General features: G+C 34.3%; 1 protein-coding gene across 1 annotated transcript in view; it reads left to right on the forward strand.

The window, feature by feature from the left end:
- The window catches only part of ERC2 (ELKS/RAB6-interacting/CAST family member 2), a gene marked incomplete at its 5' end in the record, with an annotated part of 347,626 nt that extends 323,876 nt beyond the window's left edge, over positions 1 to 23,750 (forward strand). The window contains 2 exons of the mRNA XM_080625511.1: positions 6,752 to 6,899; positions 23,430 to 23,750. Coding sequence (XP_080481637.1) covers positions 6,752 to 6,899; positions 23,430 to 23,651 — 370 coding nt within the window. The 3' untranslated portion in view covers positions 23,652 to 23,750. The remainder of the gene's footprint in view (positions 1 to 6,751; positions 6,900 to 23,429) is intronic.
- Between the last annotated feature and the right edge of the window lie 1,254 nt (positions 23,751 to 25,004).

The raw sequence follows: 25,004 nt of genomic DNA on the forward strand, positions 1-25,004 counted from the left end.
ATTTCTGTATTTTGTGAAGAATGGCTTAAGTAGTAGATGCAGTAAAAGTTCTTGTTAGAAGTTCTAGTTTCTATAAATCTTAATCTTGGAATTCTGATAGATTACAATTAGACCGTTTCTGAGATATTTCTAAGAACTCATTCCACCTCCCAAAAAGTTGTCATGAGTTCTTTCATTAAAGCTCAGAAAATTATTCTTAGACTAACAGAGGTAGGGAGTAAAGCAGGAGTGTTTACAAAGTTCGCTTCTAAATTGACTGTGATAAGTGGCAATGCAATGTATTATGATTAGAGGTTTCTGGGAGACTCTTTAAGAAGGTTAACTGCAAGGCAGCTCTCAAAAGAAAGCATTTATCTTAGTGGTCATCCCTCAGTGTTTTACACTACTGAGATTTTTTTTGTGGGTGGTTAGAACCATTTTTTGTGTTTTATTAGCTGTATCTTGAATACCTCCTACAACCTGAATGACAGTTTAGGGTTATTAAATCTGTTCTTAGTGCATTTTTTTATCCACAGTTAATCTTGACTAAATATATACTAGTGAACAACCCTTTTTTCTCAGTTGTTGCCCATATTTGTTAAAGAAATTATTCCATTTGACATTTGTTTAGGCTGCAGTTTGATAAAACACTGTATACAATATACTTTTTCAGTTTGGCATTCAACAGAATCTTTCATGGATTTATTCCTTCTTGCATTATCTTATCTTCCCTTCTAGTAGGCTAAGGCTTCCTTTTCATATTAAGTAATTTTTTTCACTCCAAGACAGATGCTTTCACAAACACAAAGTCTGTGTCTGAATTGCTAGAGATCTATAAGATTGTGTTTTTCAGGTGTTAGGTTACATTTATAACTGAGTTGCTTTGGTATCCTCTGCTTTCTTTAATCCTATGTATGGTGTTTTTCTTTAATTCAGATTGTTCTTTAACACTACTTCCAGTGACCTTACTAAAAGTTTTATAATATTTTATACTTTTTGTTTGTCTAAAAGCCATCTCTATTATGAGGTTAATAGTTGATAGATCTTCCAGGGAAAGGCATCTCCATATTTCACATTCACTGAGGAATGGCGATTATCTGCAATTGCTTTCACAGAAGTTTTTCACAGAAAATTATATTGTTCTATCTTACTATAGATGTAGAAATTTAAATGTAAAAGGCCTTTTCTTTCAGTCATAAGAAGGCTAGCAAGCATATGATGGAAGAAGATCAAACATGACATTAACTCCAAAGACTACTGTCTTAAATAAGACACAAGAGTAGACACCTTGAAAACATTGGTTCATGGAATAATTGGGTTGCTGGTGTCATGTCCTGGGGCAAGATCAGCTATTCCCAGGTCATTTCTAACAGACTTGTGCCTAAATTGTTCACAAAAAACTTCCACTGGCAGTGACTGTTTTTCTCTCAATTTCTTCCAGTACTCAATTGCTATTCATACTTACCTGCCATTATCATTAGACCTTGTCTGGATATTAGGAGGAAAAAAATGCAACTTTGTCTCCTGCAATTTGTGTATATTACTTCTTGTTCTCTGTGCTATGGATATAGATACAAATGTTCTATTTCAGTTTGGTATAGCATTTAATGTTCATATGATCATGTTGTCATAGACTATTTATTGTAGTCTTTTCCAATGTTTTCTTGTCAGTCATTTCTCTGACTGTTTTTGTTGGCTCTTCACTGAACAGTCTCCACATTTTTCGTGGAGAATCATATCCAGAGTGGATGTAATATTTCAGCTAAGGTCTTCCTGAAGTCATGTAGATCAAAAGAATCACCTCTGTATTGCAGTCTATTTCTGTTTATACTTCACAGTGTAATGTTTGCCTTATTCACAACAGATCATTAATATGGAGTTCCTCCTTAGTTTTCTAGGTGGCACATTTGATTTGTCAAGAGATTTTTTTACTGTCTTCATGGTATTTGAAGATACTCCAGTCTCAAGTCTCAATGAATTGCAATAAGTAGATTTTCTAGTCCATCAACCAATGGAGTTAATAAAAACAAAAAACAGAGTGGAATCCTGAACATTTTTGGGTGAAATATCACTTGCATAAATAAATTCCTGGCAACTTGGAAGGGAAAGTTCCTTTAATTTTTTCTTTTGTATTTTAGCATGAAGTGACATTAAGCATACTAAGGAAAGAATAAGTAATGCAAGTTTCCTAGTACTTTTCAGTGGAATCATTAGTACCTTAAGACCTGACCTCGCAACTGTAAGTGTGCTTGCTCATCAGGAGACCGTTATATTTACTGTCTTTGTATTAAAGAGGACTAGCTTGAGGTAGTAAGTTGCTGTACAGTGGAATGCAGTCAGGCTTTGCTAGGGGAGGAGAAGTTACTTTCATAAGTTTTGTTTTTCCAGGAAGAAATTCTACCTCTCCTTATAATGAGCAAACACATTATAGTGGAGGATATATAGGTTGAGAATCCTAGGAATTACTTTATGTATGTCAAAGAAAAATGTACAGAATAATTACTAATGTGGATCAAATGCAGATTAGATTTAACATGTATTTTTTAATCTCAGAGATTACCTAATTTTACCATATACAATTAGAGTAATTTTCCTTGGTGTTAAAAGTACTAAACTGGTGTTTGTAAAACAGATTAGTTTGCCAAAAAAGAGAGAAAACTACTAACAGCAAAAAGGATTACTCTTTATAAATATTACTGTTAAAGAATGTAATTTAATTCAGTGCTCTAATAAATTATTTTAAAATGTATTTTATTACCATAATTTATTAAACAATAAGGAGACATTTTGGCTGCAAATAGTGATAACATCTCTATAGAACTGTATTTGGCTAGTCATTTTTTTTTTTTCTGACACAGTAGATAATTAAGAATTATAAATTATGCTTACACTTTTAAGCATGTTAGCTGGAGAGTAGATCAGACTGTATGTTGTTCTTGGTGCCAGTTCAGGTCTTGAATTTCAAAAGTTCTTTCACAGAAACACATGGTGAGTTTCTAGCAGCAAAGCAGAACTGTATTACTCACCTGAGAGATGCAGACAAAGACCTTGACACCTGTTAACATTTTTGAATGGAGTTTACTTCATATTTGTGAGGAAGTCATTATAGTCAGCTGTTTTGCTGGCGTCTCAGCCTTGTTTCTAGTGGTCAGATAATCTCATTTCAAGTTTGCTGCAAAAAATGTGATATTAATTTTTTAGTGGGGTCACTGCGTAGCTAAAATAAATTGCTTCTGATTTGGTTCTTCTGTAGGAATCTTGAAGTATGCTGATGGGGTAGCACAGCAACTTTTGCAGATGTGAGTAAAAGAGTGTATGATATGCAATAAATGAGATATGATAATATAGAGCTTCAGGTCTGTTCCCACAGGCTGCTTCATATATGCTTGTATCCTCTCGTGATTCCTCACCAGCATGGGCAAGGTATTTTTCAACCTCTGTCTCTCAAGGATTTTGTGGAGGAGTTGCACATCTGGTAGTATGCTAGGCTATACATAGTAAAGTAAAGGAGGCTGCTTCGGTTTCTTTAGATGCCCTGTCACAACCTACTTCTTTATCATGTACTCTGTAAAATAATAGCAATAAAAACTGTTGGGTCTCTCTGTCTTCCCTCTATATTGAAGTAGTTAATTCATTAGGATGTAAGCAACCAACATGTGGTAGAATACATGTGGTAGAAGCATTGGGTAGAATACACAGTCCTGCTCTACTGAACTCTTGTTAATCTGAGTGCCTGGTTAAATGCCACTGGATTATATATTTGAGGTTATTACTGTTCAGATTATCCATGATAATAGACACAGATAATATGCTGAAATACTCCAGCAGTATGTCTGTGCAGGCAGATGCAAACAGTTACAAGCTTGCTCTGCCCACACTCTGAGCAGGCTGTATGAGAGCCAGTTCCAGCTTGGAAGACATCAGTGTGTTGACTGGCATTATGCCCAAGTTAAACCACCTTGTTTCTTAGATAAATGAGACTTTAGAGCTTCTGAACTAAAGCTGACTCACATTCGGATGGCTTCAAGATTACTGGTAGTGTGAGTTTGCTTTCAGCTGTTCATCTAAGTAGGGTGTATCCATCATTCCACTTTGCTGTGGAAGAACTTAATTAGAAATCCCCATCCTTGTATTCTTGTGCAGTGATCTCTCAACATATGTAAGTTTAAGGCTTTGCAACTCCACTTACATTTACTATAAAGGTAAGAGATAAAAAATACATTGACAATAATGTTGGGGTTCAGTTCAAACTTGTGTACGCACTGTGGGTTTGATTCAAATCTTAGAGCGCCTCAGAAGAGCACTTATGGAGTCATATGACAGGAGCTATTTTATATGTCTGTGAACCATTATTTCCTGGAAGTGTTTGGTACGAATCGTTATTTTGTGTAATTAAGTGTTTGGTTACTTATTTTCCCCAGCATTTCTCTAAGACAGGATAAGTGGTGTATTGAATGGAGTTGTCCTGTGAGCCACAGGACAATAGATAAAAAATATTTTGTTAACTTTTCATTTCAAAAACATTCTCATAACTTGTGGTTGGCTTTCACAATCCCTCAACACCCTCAGCTGAGAAAAAGCATGCTAGGGTCTGCAAAATATTGTGGTTTTGGGGCTGCAGAATCCAGGGTTTTTCAAAGCATGTTGATTGGCTGTCCTCTCTCATGGAATGTTTTGTCTCATCTGCTACTTTAAAGTGGGGCTAGAGTGTTGCACACTTGGAGAGTTATGACCACAAGAACCTGTGGTCATTTTGGTTGGCAGTGCAGAAAAAGATGGATGTGAGTGAATCCTATTATCAGGTGTGGAAATGATACCAAATAATTCAGTAGTTTTGATTCTTCTACCATGCTAGTCAGGTTTGTGTTTTCACTGCCAATTTTGAGGTAGTGAAATGTTCTAAACTTTGGAGGATAAGTAAAATTTCAGAATAGCTTCATGTAGTTTTCAGTTTAAAACTTTTACTCTGTTTGTGGCTTTTTACAGCTGCAATGCATGTTACATGTAATTAGATACACTATATATCATTAGAAACCTCGTAGATGGCAAGTATTTACCGTGAAATTTGCTACTAGATGAACAGACATATTGTGTTGGGTCTCGCTGGGATGGAGTTAACTTACATAAATTAAGAATTAATGTAAATGTATGTTGAAACCTTGGAATTCCTGAGATGTAGATTTTTTTGGAATTGATATGGTATTTTAGCACAACACATGAAAACAGCATCTTTTATAAATGCAGCAAGTTTTATGCATTATGAAGTGCATAGAAAACAATATACCTGTATCTCATTTCAAATTAGCATTATAGATGTGACCTTCTGATATGTTTTTTCCTTAATACCTGTTATTTAAAATAATTAATAGCTTTCATTTAAAGTAAGACTGTTGGAGACTTATGGCATCCTCTTTTAAACATCATTTAACTGTGATTAGAATGAAGACAATAATAAATGAGACTATTTAAGTGCATGAATAAAATGCAACTGTTTATCTAAAATTGATCCACGTCTCATAACTTTAAGAGTGTAATAAATGAGTTGTTTTTCTTTGACTCCATCAGAAATATTGTCCTATAAATATTTACATTAATACATTAGGAACTTTGAAAAAAAAGTGAAATAGCTTTCTTGACATTTTTGCTGGCAAGCAAAGGACTATGAGAATTCCAAACTTCTAGCTCACCTTGACTGTATGAAGTTCATGAGCCGTATTCTTACATTTATTAGCAGTTGGAGCCTAAAGTTAATTTATGACTCATTTATCCATGTTTAGTTTTTTAATGATTGATCTTACATAGTTCTGGAAAAAGGCATAGGCCATAACATATTCTGTTCTAAAAGCTACTAAGTATGATATGCTTTTTCTTGGCTGATAAGTCATAGTCTGTCATTGAATGCATTGCAGAAGATGAATATATTTCTTTTATTGAGTAGAATAAGGGACGGATTATGTCCTTTCCAACGGGAGAATTTAGAGTATAAGAAATAATAAGATACTGCAAAATTTGTGCTTCCAACTGCATAGTGTAAAAATTACCTTTGTTATATGTCCACACAAACTATTTATGATGTGTCCTGCCAACTTCTAAGTAATTCTGTATGTTTCTGAGTGCTGTAAGTTTGATTGCTTTATGGTCAAGATTCCAAAGGAAAAGATTCCCCCTGAACAATTAGATCAAGGAACTTACTTTGTAGAGGTTATATTTTACTTCTGGCATTATAGCTATGTGGTGATACAATGAATAATAACAATAAATCCGTAGGAAAACATTTAAGTAAATGTGAGAGAGATGTCCAGAGGTTTCTGTACTGAGGTCTCTAGAGTACAAAATTAATGGCACAATGTAAAAAAAATGTTTTATCTGTATTGCTTTTTCTTATAATTATTCAATCTGTACGGTTTGAATAATTCTCAACGTATTTATGTAAAATATTCTGGAATTCAGGGAAGTGAATTGAAAAACATAAGTAGATTTTTAAAAGCAAGACATTTCACAGAAATATTCTTAGCTATCATATTGTAGTAAAAGAGATGGAGATAAATGTTTTATGAAATAGTTGCATAATGAAAGATCTATAAAGATAACATTTTTGGCTAATCAGATTATTTCATGATTTGATTAGACTTAATATTGCTTGCTATTTAAAGTGTTCAGAAGGTCATTGATTGATCCTCTAGTAGTTAAAAGAAACATCTCATGTTGTATGAGGTAGCAGTGTATGTTCTGTTTTGATGAGAATGTAATGATTTTTGTTTTATTTAATCAGACAGGAAGCTTTGCTTGCTGCAATTAGTGAAAAAGATGCAAACATTGCCTTGCTTGAACTGTCTGCTTCAAAGAAGAAGAAGACTCAAGAGGAAGTAATGGCTCTTAAACGAGAGAAGGACAGATTAGTACATCAGTTAAAGCAGCAGGTGGGGAGACGTTAATTTCCATATTTTCATGGCAATAGAAAATTGGCATTATTTTCATTGTTACTTTTTTATTCTAACCTCATATTAAAAGTCTTCAAGCCAGGTCTGACATGTGACACCAGTTATGACAGGTAGGAGGTATTCAGTGTGTTTATTGCTTCTTTATGGATGTTAATTTTTTAGCTGCATGTTTGCTTGGCTCATATGCAGCCCATGCACTTTCTGTTTTCCGTCCTCATGCAGCTTCCAATCTTAATTGCAAAAGACATAGGACAGCAGATGCTCTTTGCTATAAAGCAAGATCTATCCACTCTGTTGACTTTTTCTAACCTTCTCTTCAGTTATTTGTTTATCTATTGTAAAGTAATTGTGTTTTCAGAAGGTTTCAGGCTTTCTGAGAGGTTATCTGGAAATCATGATTATCCTTGAATTCTCAAACGAGTAAAAATCACCCTGTCTTCAGCACTGTAAGTTATTTGAGGTTTTGATTTAAAAAAAAATAAGTAGTTACAAGTTCTAGAAATAGATTTTGTCATAAGCAAATTTAATTTATGTTCTACTGTATTAATGAGGAAAATAACTATACTAGACATAGTACGCATGTACCAGACACCGTATATAGGTCTTTTCTCTGTCTAAATAAAATGCTTAACTCTGCATACTGTGCAGTGGCTACTCCCCCTGATTTTTAAAAGGTAATAGTCATAGCCAGAAGAGGTAATGTAGGCAAGAGGGCAAAGGATGTTCAGATAACCTAGGTACTAAAGACCTGTGGTATGTGTCATGTATGTTGTTAAGCACCTTTCCTGTTTCGGAATAGGTGATAAAAAAGAAAAAGTTGTTTTCAGACCATGTCTGAAGGTGTTGTGTCTGATGTTTTCTTTTGTGTGACATTACTGAATTCTGTGATTGTTGCTTGAGGAGAATACCATTGTTTAGATCATTCTGATCTCCTGAGCCTGTCAAAGTAACCCGTCTGCTGTCAGGCAGTCTACCACTTTACAAATGAGCATGCCATTTCAATAATGTTTGGACATATCGCATAGTAAATGTTACAATTCTTTATTCTAAATCATGCATTGCCTAATGCAGAACTCCATACATTCAATAACAGAAAGTTAAGGAAAACCCTTGCTGTTATGCTGAATTCCCAATAGCTCTGACCTCATTCATCTAATCATTATAGCTTTTTCCCACAGGTCTATAAAAATAGGAAACAGTCCCTGAGCATGATCTTACCCACTCGTGATGTTGACTTCAGTACAGACATTCCAACCAAGTACCTGTGTTCCAGCCACGATGCATTCATGTCTCAGGTCAGTCAGCTGGCCAGGAGATATTTCACCCAAATTTATTATGCTAGATAGGCAGACATACTTAATGATTTTTAGTACTTCATCTAGCTATGCTACATCAGAGCAGATGATGCTATGTTTCAAAGAATTTTAGGGATTTTTTTCTATTAGTTTGCTTTGGAAAACAGAAGGCAGTTATTTTCTCTTTTAGATTGTCTCTTTTTTTTCATCTTTATTTTTGTTACTGAAGAGTAAATGAATACACCACTTTGCCATGTTCCATGATACCTGTCCTGGATGTTTTTTAATTGTTAATTAGAGACATGGGTAGATTGGTTTTTTGGTGGTGGTGGTTTTGTTTGTTTGTACCTTTAGACTCTTGCTGAAAAGTCATAACTTCCTTCAGACAGAGTGAGGGAATAGTAGAAGAGAATTGCTGGAGAGGCAGTGTTTTGGATAACTTCAATTAGAATTGTAACCAAATACTTCAAATACCTCCATTATTTATAGCGATAAAGATCTTCAGTAAAGCTATTTAACTAGATTAAATTGATGCCAAAATAATCTCCCTGTTATCTCAGACACCACCAAAAAAAAAAGACAACGGGAACAGGAATGTGGTTTAACTAGGTCACCACTTTATTACACTTAAGAATTATCTGATAATAGAGGCTGTAGAGATCATTCATACTTCTTTAATCCCTTTGGGGAGAGCCACTGTCAGCCCTCCAAAGCTCTCACGTTTGCATCCAAAACAAAGGCTTGTTAGTGCTACTCTTCCTCACTATGACTATGCTGGGCCAGGGGAGAAGTGAGGTATTCCACACAATGTGATATATCCACCCAGTTCCTCAGTTGGCCTTATTGTCCCATTGCCCATTTCCACAGTTCTTATACTTCTGAAAGAAAGAAGAAAAGAAAGCTGAACTTCTCCAGCCTAATGTGATCATGAAGGGAGAGATATTTGTAAACATCAGAAGATGACTTACTAGATAATGCTAAATATTAGGTCTCCAAATCTACTCCTGCTCTCAACTGTAGGAAGAATTACTGCTTTGAGAGACAAAATAACAGGGTGGGCAGTGATATATATTCCCTTCATGTATATCCATAATAGCAGATGGATTTTTGATGCATCTACCTGTCCAATCAAACAGAAAGCCTAATTTTCATGGCTACAGGAGGCTGAGAACTTACCAAGGCAGTAAGGCAAAGGATGAGATGACCTTAGGGAATCCAAGTTGTTTCTTGTTGTGTTGCTCCTTTTCTTGTTCCTCCTCACAAAGGTTCTCTGTCTTTCAGTTACTGATGGGAAAGCTAGGCTGCATATGAAATACTATGGCTGAAAATCTTATTAGCAGAGCATTAGTAGGTGTATGCTTTCCCTGTTCCACAAAGAGACATCAGCTAATAAATGTGTTGCAAACAAGCTCCTCATTTCTCCTACAGCAGCTGCAATTCAGACATTTCTTCTGATATATTTATATCCTGGAGGAAGTCTCAGTCTTGATTTGCATATCAAATAATGCATCTCCTCTACATAAAAAAATACTGTTGTACCTGTTCTGTGTTGTTACAAAATTGCTACTGTTACAGGTAGCATCTTTATGAAATGTAAAAATGTTTTGTGCTGTGTTTCAGAAGAGAGTTGTTCTACTCCCCTTATTTTTCTGTCTCCCTTTTACAATTCCTTCTTCAAATTTTGCTGAGTATTCTTTTCAGAACCAGACTGATTTCCCAGACTGTGTAAAGCAGCAGTTAATATGGATTATGCCTTAAATCATGTAGCCAAGCCATTGGGAAATAATTTTAAATTATTTTAGAGGGCTAACTGAAGTTAGAAATTTGTTTGGACATAATTTCACTTTTCCTGGAAACCCACATGCACTGTTGCAATGTCAAAGCTTATATAGAAACAAAGTCCTAGCATTTGTTTGGATAATTTTGTCATATTTTCTTCATTATACTGCAGAGTTTATGTTGTGATGCTGCAATTGGTCTTCTAATTGCATCTGCTGTCCTTATCTCCTCCATGTCTCCCAGGAACATCTTGTATATCAAAGATTTGTCGTTTTAGTAAATGAGTAATATCTTGAAATTAGCCTTAAGTGATGAAGAGCTTTGCCGTTTGAAATAGAAAATATTATTTCAATCAGGTTTTATTTTGTGATCTTTATAGACAGGTGAATCACTTTGTCCTAAATCAGCTATTATGAAACTTCAACCCCTGTACTGCATCATCTTACATTTGATTGATCTGCTTTTGCCTTTTGTTTGCATATTGGGGAGTTTCTTTCTCTCTCAGAAACTCTCTGAGCCTCTGTTTCTGCTACTGTCTCGTTCAGTGGCATCCTAGACTTTGTCATATAGTTGATACATTCCAGTTCAGTATTCCTAGTAATTTCAGATCATGCTCTACTATGTATGGATCATTGAAACAGATAATACCTAAAATAATGCAAAATCATACTCCAAGCCTAGGATGCTGCTATTGCTATTGAAGCAGTGACTTCAGTGTCTAAGGTGTAGGATCATTGTAGCTTGGAAAGTCCTCTGCTGATACAAGAAAGTAAGTACAAAGAGGTTTTTTTGAGGGAGCTACAAAGGCTGTTTTTTGGTAACGAGCGGGAAGGAGAGGTGTGTATGTGAATTCATCAGAATCCAAGATTTCTGATTGTATACATGAAATGTCCATGAATATCTTCTTTGAAGCGTAAAGAAGGGAAATCACTGTCTTCTTCTGGAAAATCCTGTGGATGAAAGTAAATTTCCTAGAGTCAGAATGTTTTTTCATACAAAAAATGTGAACACTCCTCCTTAATATTTCTGTGAGCAGAAGAGGACCAGCTACTGCTCTTTCACCTAACTCTGATGAGGCCAGTGAAGGTCACAATCTAAGGGAAAAGGTAACGGAGTTTTAATGGATATACTTCATAACACTTATAGGTGCCTACCTAGTTGGAAAATCAAAATGTTTGCGAGTTCATCTATTGCTACTCAGAATGCTGCATAGGAACTGTGGTGGTTCCCACCCTCTGAGGTAATTTTAAGCATCAAAAGCCTGCTTCGTATTAAAAGAGATAGGGTACAGTATGCAGTAGATGTCTTAAAGGTTCAGGAGGTCAATTCTATTAAACTCAGTGGAGTAACCCAAAGTATTGAGGTTACTCATAGAATTTTATTGTTGTTGGATTAAGGCCAGAAAAACAGATTCTATCACTATGCTGTAATGTATTGCAGATTTGCACTGAGATTGAGTTGGCTAAATGCAAATGTAGCTGTTTTTACTATAGACTTACACCGTGAAAAAGTTCTCTAATCACTCTGGTAGACTCCTGAAGCATTCTGGTGTATTTTTTATTTCAAATGGAAGCTTTTTGACTCTCCATGAGCTTCCTTAAGGTTTCTTCAGAAGAATATTAACATTGTGCCGCGGGCAATGAGCATGAGAGGAAGGAAGGTACTAAGAGCTTTCAATATCTAGGAGTAACAGGCTATTGTCTAAACAGGCACCATTCTGGCAAAGATGAAACAAATACAGTATTCTGTCTGCTTAGGCATAAACATTCATCTTAGTATATCCATGTCATAAATTTGATGTTATTCTGTCTTTTATTTCTAATGTGGTTTGTCTTACAACAGTGAAGTCAGTTATCACTCAGTTTTGAAGCAAAGTATTTACTTCATAAATGTGCCCCCCCCAAGAGACACCTGCTTCCTTTTCAATTAGTAATTTTTTGTAGTAATACAATGTCAGTGTTTCCCACATTAACAAATGTACTGATTTCTGATTTCCCTTGCTCAACAGTGCCTGCAGACTGATAAAAAACATCCCAATAGTAATCTAAATGAAAATAGACTTAAATCAGAAATAGAATATGTTCAAAAAAGAAAGTTTAAGGAAGTCTCAATTGCAAATTTTTGTTTTCTCTTTTTAAATAGTTCATGACTTAAATAATGATCCTAGGACCAAATATGCAGTTGAATGTCTTTCTTCGATTTTCCTGTTCTAAATTTTCTGTCCTTTGGGAACATCAAGCAGATTGTAAACCATCAAAACATTGATTTTTAAGTAATTCATCACAGTTCTTCACACTGAAAAAGCAGCATCTTAAAGAAATGAAATGTTCTGCCTTTGTAAGTGAATGAGAACATTTTTAAAGATGAAACTGCAGATATACGTATATTAAAGACCAAAATATTGTGTGAATGAGTTGAGCAATCTTTTTATGGATTGTGATTGTGTAAGTTTAAGTAAGACTCTGGTTATTCCTGAGATGGAAGAAAAGCATTGTTTTATTTCAAGCTCTGGCTTACTTTTACAGGGTTTTTTCACATTATAGTTTGATAACCTATGAAAATTATTTGTATCACAGTGCCTCCATCTGTAAAGTTAGTACTAATTATACTGACCTCTGTGATGTAAACACCTTCCCATAAGAAATAAGAATATTTAATTGTAGTGTTTTAAGTACAATTTAGCAGCTGCAACCTGTCAGTTAAATATTTATTGTTTAGCGGTTTAAATAAATGGCAAGCATAGTAATGCACTCCCAGCAAACCAGAACCACTGGAATTGTTTTGTTTCATACACCAAGTGCTATATTTTGAGAGCCATGGAGCTTTGTAGTAGGCTTTAAAAACCTCTCAGAAATATGGTATTAAACTAAATCAGCATGAGGGCTTGGCTGAGTGATTACATAATATTTATAATCACCCTGGCCAAGATTCCTTTTGAGAATTCTGAGGCAGCTATTTTTAGAGAAATTTGTATAGTGATGCAATCTTTCATGAAATAATTAGCTTAAAGTCCTTTTTTAGAACAACTCAGGAGATTTTGGTAACAGCAGAAGACACTGCTATGTTACTGATTCATTATGAACTTGGATACTGAGAGAAAATTTCCCAGTTGCCTCTTTTCGCTTTTAGGATATAGAGCCAAAAATGTAAGTGGAGTTGGCCAAAATGCAAGGCCTTGTAGCTCCTTGAGAGTATTCTATTTTTCTTCTCAAAACATGAAATTGGAAACCTTTCCAGTGTTTTCAAGACTGCAGGTGTACAGAATACTCTGGCCAGAGGCAAAGCTGGTGTTTGGCAGTCTTCTCTAGTCTATTAGTTCACTACGCTATATTTCATCGCAAGAACATATTGCTAATGAAACAAAAAGGATGAGAAACAATCAAGGAATTTTAAAAATCTTTGTAGCTGCAGTTTCTCAGCAAATTAGCCACTAGCAACATTCTCTCCTGTATGCAATGCATAGAAGTATTTCTGACTAATTAACATGCAAATATTTCAACTCAGCAGCAAAGTAGTAAAACGGATTGAAGACAACATGTTGCATTGCATATACTACATCAGAAGTAGTGCTAATGTAATATTATGGTGGTGACATCAAGCACTTAAGAATAACAAAATACCCCAAGTTCTGTTTTCCCTGTTAGAATAATTCAGCTGTGTTGCATTGTGTATTTTATGATATTGGAAGTGGTTTTATTACTGTAGAAGAAAAATAATAGGATTAGTAGTAATTGCGATTGTGGTGGCAGCCCCAAACATTCTTCTGAAACTCTGTGCATTAATTAATTGTGTTTAAACTCACTAATGTTTAAAAAATGTGGGAACAAAAAAGTCTTGCAGTGGTTTCTTATGAAGTCTGTAGACGTTATCATCTGTAGACCTTGGGATCAGTAGCACTGATACTGTGTCCTCATATTGTGTTGGTTTCTAATCACTATTGCTTCCATTTCTGACGATGTCAAACTAAGTTAATGTTTCTGATTTCCTTGAATTTCACAGGTGGCAATAATATAGGAGTGCAGAATACTACATTATTATTATTGTAGTAGTAGTAGTATATACAGAGATCTACTTCAGAGAGAGGTTTATTGTACTGCTGAGTCTAAATGTTACTGTACAGTAAATGAATCCATTTCATAAAGCCAGTTACATGGGTACTGGAGACATATTTGACCACTGTGCTCTTTTTTTTTGTCCTCTCTCTTTATACTGTTTACTGTTGCTCATGATACTGGTCTTGCTCAAGTTTAAGCACTTAATTTTGAAAAAATAAGTAGTCTGAGCCCCTTAAGTTTGAGAAGTTTTATTTTTGTTGCATTTATGCTACACATGCTGTTAGTTTTATTTTTGGCAGATAAGTACAGATGTTCTAATAACTTTATATACTGAATTCTCATATGAGCATAATCAGTCTGGTTATTTTTTGCCCTAAAAATTCTCAGGAAGTGTAGCAAAAAGGCTGTTAATCTCTGATTTTAAATGTATATTAAGATGTTTAAGATCCCATTGATAGCAATAAAAGCAGCCCATGTATTCAGTGGTCTTAAGTTTATTTACTACCTTAAAAATCCTTGTAGTGTATACTCTTCCATTAATTGAAAATATCCTAACACAATAGTTCTGCATTTCTTAATATTGTATTGTATTCTTTTAATTTGTAATCTGAATTTTGAATCTGTATTTTTGAATCTGAGTCTGTAATTCTAAATTTTTCAAGTATGAGCAGTTTAGGTATAAGCCCATTAAGCACAGATGAGTGTAGGGGTGGAAGAGCAGAATGCCACTTCTCCCTATAGCTCCCCTTCTCCCTGTAGCTTAACGCAGCAGGTTCTGTGTGGTGCAAAGTAAGAAAGAGAAGTGTGTGTGTACCTAATAGCCTTTGACTGATCAAATTAGTTCATTTAGAAGCAATGTTCTGTGCTGAAAAAAATACTGAAAATGTTGGCAGTGCTCACACAACACTTACACATATTCTCAGTAAGATTTGACAATTTACATTATAAAAGTCAAAGGATTCAAATCATAGCTGAATATGGCATCACTTTTTCCTCCTTTTGCTCTCAGGAATCCAAGTTTTTTTCTAATGGCATTTTTACACAAACATTTTCCAATGAGAGGGGCTTTTTTTTTTAACTTGTAGCCTGTAGCAGTCAGGCCCTGAAGGCAGCTCAGCTCTGTTTCCTCATACTTTCCTGCTTTGTAGCTCGTGATCTGCTTTAAAATCTGTTTCTGTTTGTTTTCTGTCTTGTTTTTTTTTCTTCATTCTTGAAGAATTTATGTTGTATCTTAAGCATAGTCCTGTCTAATAGCACCCTTTTCAGTGGTGATAATCTCATTGTGAACTTATACTAGAACCTCTCAATACCTATACCAGTCATAACACACTTTGTTCAAACAAATGGTTTAACTCTACTGAGACTGAAAATCTTAAATGGAAAAAGTAGGTGGTGCAGATTTGAAATAATGTATATTAAGACTGGAGCTTTTGTAATTTTTGATCTGGCTGGCTTGATAGGTGAAGATGGGTATTAAGTATCTCAGACAAGAATAGTGAATACGTCCATTAAATAAATGAATGAACTCCCAAGCCAAAAAGTTTTTTGTGTTGGTTTTTATTTTCTCCATAAGATATTTTTGAAACAAGTCCTTAAGTTTTACTACAAAGTACCCCATGATAATAAAGCTAAATCATAGATATAGTTGAACACTTGATCTGAAGTACAGTGCTAAGTAGCCAATTATTTAAAAATATTGTCAAACTTTGGTGTCAAATTTTTCTGCTTCCAGGATGATGGATAAAACCTATCATTTCTATAATCTAGCATCAAGCAAATATTATTTATAGGTAATGTCTGTCTATAAAGCATATCAAGGCAATGTTGTGATGTTATCTGCATTTCAGTCCATATTCCAATATACGATCCATGTGTTAAAATTTTTTATTTATCAATTTTTATTGCATACAAAGGAAGAAAAGTAGTAATTTCAACTTAAGCTGTATTTTGTATATGATACAAAAGAGAGATGTGCTTGATAGTGAAATTGCAAAAATTGCAGCTGAAATTCAAACATTAAAGATGCTGACAGATAATCAGTGCTACTAACCAGAGATCTGCAGTTTCAAAGGTCTAGGTGCTAAAGTGTCTGATTCATGTCTGGTTTTAAATAATTATTATGGGGAAGTATCTTTTTAATGAGTTATTTCCTCTTGTAAGAAGAAAAAAAAAAAGGAAAAAAAAGACAACCTCACCTTCTTGCATTGCTTGTCTGCATTTAGTAGGACCTGACCTGCCATATCCTCAGGCAGCTACTGTTTCAGAGCTTTAATTATGCTTTTTAACCCACTTTTTTGTGTCTATGTTCTTGCATACTTCTATGTAATTACCAAGTTTGGTAGTAGGACTCAGGCGAATACCTTTAGCATGACTTTAGCCTGTACATTACTGAGTATGCCATATTATTACAAGATATTTCCTGTGCTTCAAGCCACACTTTTAATTCACAGAAGTTAAAAAGACTTCAAACAGACAAACTAAATGCAGAGACCACAACTAAAAAGTCAGACTATGTTCGAATCAACATAACTTTGTTCAATCAAAAGTGTCAAGAAAGTTGAAATTTGGCCTTAGTACTTTAGATAAGTGTCTGCTTGGCGCTTAGAACTGCTGCCTGTGTCTGTCTGCCAAGTGTCTAATATCACAGCTGGTGTTTGTGAGACTTATCCTTCAGCTCATGAAGAGGGAGCTTTACTATGAGCTCTACGTTTTTTCAGGATAAACCAGTCACATTTTGTAACCCTGCAAAACAGCAGGTGTAATGGTTGTTAATAACAGCTAAATAGTACTCTAATTCAAAGAGAATTGAAATATATGTGAAACTGTTATGCTCATTTTCAACAGAAAATTATCAGATCCAAAGATTTTTATTGGAAACTACTTTCCATTATGCAGAGGAGTAAGAGTATCTAATTTGGCCAGCAGTTGCTTTTGTATTTCACTTGGGAGGATGGTTGGATTTCGTGAAAACTTGGAAAATACCTAGTACTGTTTCTTAGTCCCTATTCTCTGTCCTGTGAAACTGGGGAGCGCAGACAGGGCCTGAAGAACAAAGGTTCTGGCTTCATGCATGTTACAAATGATAAGAATTGTTTGTTAGATTTTAGCCAGCACATGAATTAAGCTTAATATTTAATTAAACACAGATTGGAAAAAGAAAAATTTATGTGCTTTCTTAGTATAAACACTTTACTGTGTTCTGTACTTCATATGCAACAGTCGTATCATTAATGAGGTAAAAAACAGAGTTAAATGAGTAGGCAGACTTTTCTCCAAGAAGCTATCATGCGTGCTTTTAGTCTGCATGCATCCTGTCTCTCACACTTCCCAAAACAAGTCATGCACTACAACAGGAAAAGAAAAACATGCTTATTAGCTCATTTGGAATTTTAACTGGGAAAAAAATAATTGTTTTCTTCAACGGAGACAGGAAAAAATCAGCAAAACCCATATTAAAATACAGTTAAGAGTAAGAATATAAGAATAGATTTCATTACAGGGATATTATAGAAAGAAAACGCATAATTAAGGCCCTCAGTAAAACATAACACTATGCCATAGTGAGGCATTCCAACACCCATACGGTTATGATTATGATAGTTACTTAGCATCTGGAGTTCCTAGTTAGTTACCATACTGTAATGTTTTTGTTATCTTTTGGTTACTGATGAGTGCTTGCAAATTTATAAGCATTATAAATTAAGGGGTTTTTTTTCAATCAGAATTTTCTTGGTGTCTAAAAACTCACTGCATAAGCAACAAAAAAGCCTGAATTGATTATTATTATATATTTCTAATGAGTGAAGACATAAGTATAGTTTATTTTGGAAATAATTAGTATTATGTTGCTAATATTATGCTGTTCAAAGTGCCCTGAAAAATTAGCATAAAGTAATAGAAGCTCTGAAATACTTTGAAGTACACAGAAGAATATTGAAGGCTATTTTTTCCACACAGCTGTAGCATTGGCAAAAGATCCTTCAAAGCAATGGCCAATTAACAGATCCTTTGGCTCGTGGAAAAATGACAGAAGTACTCCTGTCAGAATCAAAGTTAGTGAATATGTTTTAACAGTTTGTCTTATTTAATTTGTTAATTTAAGAAGTGTGTTAACATTAAAAAGAATTAAGAGCTCTCTCAAGGCTAGGCTTTTTAACAGTAATAACCTTGGAATTATCTTTTTTGATTCAGCTCAAAAATCTGTGCTAAGTACATCAAATTTAATCAAATGAAGATTCAACTGAAACTTTGCAATGTAATCTTTCCTAAGTTTCTTTTCTAGATGGTAAATTAAGCTTACTATTTGATTTATCAAATCAGTTATCCAAGATGCATGTATCTCTACTAAGCTTGAGATGCTCAAAGAGAATGGAACTGAATGACAGTGGTTTTGAAGTTCCAGGTTGGAACTTGAACTTGTTCTTTTTGATCTCAGAAAATTATTTAATAATGATCAGCCAACACAAGTGAAATAAATGGAAGCTTGCTAAAGTGTTTTTTAAAAAAAGAAAAAATGAACTTTATTGAGTTCTAAAAATACAGACTTTACGCAGCATTGAATTATAATTTTCATTGTAGCTTGTGGTGACTTCTTTGGTTTTAGAAATCACTATAAGGGTTACTTGGAAGCACAGCATTCTGTGTTGCCTTCTGAAATGCCTTTTCTGGCTACTTTTCCAGACTCTCTTCCTCTATTACAAAAGCATGAAATAATTTGTATTCATTAATGCACAAATATATTCTCCTTTCATAAAGTCTTGATTGCCTGTGAACTGCTACAGTCCTTTAAAAGATGGTGAGTGATGAATGGTGTACTTTAAGGATGTTTGAGGCCAAAGACAGCATTTGTTGCCCAATATTTAATTAACTGTAACTTATCAAATAACAAATCAGTTATAAATTGTATTCTGTGGCAGTTAGCAGCTTTTGTGTTGGGCTGCAGTAGAAATGATAAGAAATTCTTTGCTTGTCTTCAGATGATAACAGTTTGTGTAAAAATATTGTTCTGACATGAAACCTGATTTCATTTGGAGAGACTGAGTACAGAGCTGGCTTAATTACAAACATTCTGTTAACCCTCGGCTAATGGAATTCAGTCCTGGATCACTGGATTCATACTGGAAAACCAATTGCAGTTGTAAATGCTTGCATTAAATTCAGATTAATTTCACTAAGATTATGCAAATTCTGGATAAACTTGGTGAACTGTGTAGTCTTAAGAACACAATTTTTTACATCATTACCTTCTGGATTTCAAAAATATTTTATTTGTATTTTCTAAAATTATTGTCTCGTGATAAAAAAGCTCAGATTAAGTAATTTATTAGTAAGAATCAGGCAGACTAGAACTTGATACCTGCCACATAGAAATCTCAAAGTGCTTTGTGGAAATATTAGCATGCTTATTTTAAATAGTGAGATTTTAAGAAATAGAGGTTCTGTGTCATTGAAAAAAAAAGGCCATTGCAGAATCAAAGCTAGAATGTGAGTCTCTCAATTTTAAATTCCATGCTTTAATAATAAGACTACATTATATTTCCAGGATAGCATGTAGGCCTTATATCTGCCTTCCCCCCTTATTATATAGGAAGAAGTCCTACCTTATTGAAAGTGAATATTCTAGAAATGTTTCAAATTCCATTTAGTGCAGAGAGACTGAGAAGAAAATCCAAAGGAAAGTAACAGGTATTGAGTGTATTACACCTATATCCCAGAGCAACAAATCTTACTATTTTTCCTCATTTGAACCTCATTCATGAGAGTTTTGTTAACTTGATCCAGATGACAGATCAAAGCATAGTTCTCTATTGCCACCTTGCTAAAATATTTTTTAAAAGACAGTTTTAATATTATATTTTTACAGTTACAGATTGCTGTTAAGCTATTTAGTCTGTTACCAGTCAATCAAAGACTTTCATTTCACTTCAGTAGATCTTTAATTAAACTCAACAGAACTTTAGGAGGACAAGAAAATCTGTCAGTTTTCTTACAGTGCTAGATCATAAATTCTTTGGTAAGTGGGTTAAAAATTCCGTTACACATACCATTCATGACCTTGACAGCTTGGCAAATAGTGATATTGAGTGATCAAAGACAATCGTTTCAAGCCCTAAGGGTTAGTATACCTGTGCACCTAGATTTAAGCTGCTTTTAATTCTTCTATCATTCCTTTATTTCAAAGTGGATGCAGTATTTATTTAACGTAGTCAGTAAATTTAAAGAAAAAAAAAATCTGAGGAAACTCTTTCAGCTATAATTAATGTCTGTACATGGTTTGTAGGAGATGCAATTAATTGTTGCATTTTACAAGTTAACATTTATTTTCTTTCCTAATATAAATCCAAATTAAAACCTGCTTCTTTCCAGGAATGGGCCTAGTTTTCAACAGGAATTTTCAAAATGAACTGTTAGTGTGATAATTTTGTTGTCAGAGCGGTAAATTCTAAGAAATGTCAATTCTAAGAAATCCTGTCTTCAGGAAAACTATATCAATAGTAATAGGTTTTAGAAGAAAATATGAATATTGAACTATATAACTATTTCAGATATGGAGTAAGTCGTGCAGAGTAACATGATGCAGATTTGATATGGAACAATTTAAATGCGTGTATGTTCATCACAATAATTTTCATGAATTGTACCTTCCAAGACTGACTTTCCTGATCACCCAGGAAGGTCATACTGAATAATCTATTACACTTTCAAAAGTAATATAACAGAAGGTCTTGGATGTTCTTGAATAGGAGATTTACAGATGTGCTGAAGATGTTGCAGGAAATTATGGCAATGCCAAGTCGGTAGGTGTTATTCTTCCCTTGCAGTGAGCACTAAGCACTCTCCTAATGTGTTGATATGGGGCCCAGACCATGAGGATTTACTGTGGGTCTGATAAACCAATGTCCTATACTATATACACCTTTCCGTGTGTTTGTATGTGTGCTTGTATGTAGGTGTAGGGGTGTGAAGCCCTGGCGTTCTGAACAAATTCCAATGTGGCTAATTAATTTCTTCCTCAAATAAAAATATACCTGACGTTTCAAAGCCTATGAAAGATTAAAAGAGTTAGCAAGGAAAGCAAACAGAAGTAACATTACAGATTTTTGTTTAGAAGGACCTGATAGGGTTGTATTATTCCTCTGCATGGCTTTGCTTTTCTTACTCCTTCAGAAATCCTGTTCATCCTCCTAAAACGTTCTGCTTTTGAAAGTTTGAAATTATCTTTTGTACTTCTTAAGTCAAAGCTAAGCATACCTGGAAAATACAGTTCAGTGTGGAAGTGTAGCACTTGGACAATAGCTAAAGCAAAGACAAACAGAACTTCAAAATCATGTAAGTTATCATTGTGAAGAGCTAATTAATAAAACAAGCTTTTAAAAATAATGTTTTGCAAAATATTTAGCATCATTTTAAGAAATCAGTGACAATCACAGGTCATGTACAAGTTTGGATGATTTGATGATCACTTGAATGGAAAAGAAATTCTCATTTCACATTTCTTAGATATTTTGCTTTTCCAGAACAGGCACACTAAAGGAAGTCTACTATCGCATTAACGTTTCTTTGTGTGCATTTTACTGCAATCTGACATCCAAAAGGAAGAAACATTAGAAGTGGTTTATTTATATTTCAGCACCAAATTAGAAAGATGACATCATTCATTTACAGTTCTTATGCCATGACATGTCTAATCCCCGACACCTCATTACAGGGGACACTTTTAGGATTGCATATATCATCTTGTTTAACTTTTGCATTCTTTTATGGAACACAGTTGAAAGGTAGGAAATTTAAGGCTGTTCATTGATAAGAAAATAAACCAATAAAATGTTAGGAGCTTCCCCAAAGATGTAGGGTATTACAGTGTTTACAGTAAGTGGGTTATTATTTGTCTATTAATTCTCCATCTTTTCCACTCTTGTTCAAAAGGCCTTCCTCATTGAATCTAAAAACAAACAGACCAACTATGATGTTTTAGATTGAGCTTGTCTTTTGGCAAAATCAGTAGAAATCCATAGTTGAAATTCATACAGTTGTATGCTTCCATCTTCTTATCTGGGAAGGAGAAAATGAAATGGTTCCAACTGTGCAGAAAATAGCATATAAAAATGTGAATTTGTGCCATATAGTGCCAGAGCAATTCCTGTTCAAAGGAATCCACCACTTGACATTTATTCTGTAACATACTGAGAAGATGCTCTTTTAGTGCTATCAAGATGCTCAGAAAGAGTCTGACACTGGCTAGAGCATGTGCATATCTGATCTGTGGCTGTTCCTCTGTCTTGTTATTGTGAATGACTTAAAGGTTTGTTTTAGCTGTTTGTTTTTACTTGAACTGAGTACAGGTCCGCTCCTGTGAAATAGCTTTCTATGATGCTTCTAATGGACACATAAAGTGCTTGAGAAGCATTGTGACAATTTAAAAAAAAAAAAAAAAAAAAGACTAAAAAGGCACATCAGGATTTCCTGTGATTCCTGCGGTTCATAGTTCTCCTCGCATTAGATTTTGTTTTACTTAAAATACTGTGTAATACGAGTATTTAGTTTGCTTTTGTTCAAGTCTCTTTTCGACTTAAAACCAAAACAACAATAAAAAACAAAACAAAGGAAAACCCCAACCATTAAAATTGAGGAATTGAGATTTTACATTTTCCATTAAAATATTCTTACTAGTGAATTTTTCCTGATGGGAATTTTCATATAGGGTTGCTCTCATAGGCAAATCAATCTATGATAGTCCTGTAAGTAAAATAAAAATGAATACTGTGTCCACTGCCATTGGGCAATTGCTGGTAAGATATTTTGGTATTATGAGCAAGGTTTGAATTATTCCAGTCTGCGTATTTCATGATATGGGATAATTGTAATAGTGATAAAGTGCACTGTTGTATCCTGTTATCTCATGGTAACGTAGATTTTATTATCTGTACACAACAGTAGCTGAAGTGTTGCTCTTTTTTTTTTGTTGCTCTTTTTTTCAAGATCCGTGTCTAAGACTTACTCTCATTCAGTAACATGTCAAGTTCCATAATCACTTATTTTTCTAAGTGCCTGTGTCTCTATCACTCGATTATCTTTTAACTTACTGCTTAACAGGGTGATCTTGGTATACAGTTAAATAAATATCCTCTTCTGACTGCTTTGTGCAATCCTACTTTGTGCAGTCTACTGAGACAGAAGGTATGTTCACATACTTTTATCTTCTATTTCTGTTTCCTTTTCTTTGTGAGCCAGCAGTCCAGACTTCTGTTGTTAGATTTTTACAGCCAAAAAAAAAAAAAAAAATAAATAAAAGGAGCTAAGAAAGAGCTAAGATCTTCCTAAAGCACTGTTAGGGTGATACATTCCAACATGTAATAGAATCATCTCACTTTACATTTTAGACACAAAACAGAATGAAACTGATGGCAGATAACTACGATGATGACCATCACCACTACCACCACCATCACCACCACCATCATCATCGATCTCCTGGGAGGCCACAGCACTCCAACCACAGACCCTCTCCAGATCAGGTTAGTCACCTCTTTTTTCACCTTCTGTTTTATAAGTTTACTATTTTTATATTTCAATATAAAATAAGTATTTCAAAGAAAAAATAAGCAAGTTATGTGTTATTTGAACTGAAACTAATAGCTCTGGTATTTATTTCCACCCCTGAAACAATTTAAACATTTTGGCTTTTTGTCTAGTGTCTTGTGTTTTTCTTCCCTATGTTTCTTTAGAAGGTTTGCAGCTATTTTCTATGCTTCATAACTCAACATTTTCAGTAGGAAATCAGTGAAAAATTTCCTACTTAGTGATTACTAGTGACTGCTAGTGATTTCAGAAGTATGCACTTTGGGGAATAATTTTAGTATTGAAAAACCCATGCAGCATTTCCCATTGGCAACTTGTAAACCAGTGGTTCTAAGCTGTTTTTGAAAGTATCTTTCTGTTGAAGCTTTCAAATACCAGATACAGCTTAAAATCAAGTGATGTATTTTTAACTAGGCAAGATGAACCAAATTCCAGAGGTGTTTTATTTTAAAAATGTTTAGGATGTTTGTGTACATGCATGTATGTGCGTATGAAATGCTTAACCACAAGAAATACAAATGACAGAAGCTAAACTGTAGTTGACGGAATTTCAGGAAACAAACTTCTATTTTGAAATTAAAACATATATGTAAGCCATGCTGCCAGCATGCCATATGTTTTCAGCTGATATTGGGTGCCACTATTCCATTTCAAATGAATATGGTTTGCAAGAGCTTGTCATCTACCAATGGAGTCTGATCTGAAGATGACTTTCATATTTTAAGATAGGCTTCTTTTCACTATAGGACTCTTTAGCCTACTCCAATGAGTAAGACTTAAAACCTGTAGGATTTCTACGAAGAGCTCAGTCACATTAGGACAAGAAGGAGAGTTACCCATATATGTATTTATCTGTAGTAGGAAAAACAGTTCATAGAAACAACTCTTTTTAGGTAGAGAACCCTGGGAAAAAAATAAAACATTGTTTTTATATGAAGAATCATTGTTGGTACTAAATTATTTTATAAATTAATAATGGTACACTGGGTAGAAAAAAAAGGAAAGTCATAATGGGGATGTATGATAGACTACTTAATCGGGAGTAAGAGACAAAGAGGCAAATAATGCTTTTTTTAGAATAACTAAAAGAGCTGTACTAAAGATGGGAACTGGTAAGTATTAGAAAACTCAGTTGCTTGGATACTAACTTAAAAAAAAAAAACCAACCAAAAATCTCCTGAATAACAGAACACAGAATCCTTCAATGTCTTGGAACATGTTAAGAACAACTTTTTCTTTTAGAAACTGGAGAAAGATATTAAAGGCTTGCTGGCTTGGTTTTTGTTCTGTTTCTGATTGACAGAAGTAAGTTTGCCGTGTTTAGAAAAGAAGGCAAAATTGCCTGAAAATAACCATGAAATGAAATAAAAAAGATT

The sequence above is a fragment of the Psittacula echo genome (genome assembly GCF_963264785.1).
Source record: "Psittacula echo genome assembly, chromosome: 9".
In the NCBI taxonomy this organism is placed as follows: domain Eukaryota; kingdom Metazoa; phylum Chordata; class Aves; order Psittaciformes; family Psittacidae; genus Psittacula; species Psittacula echo.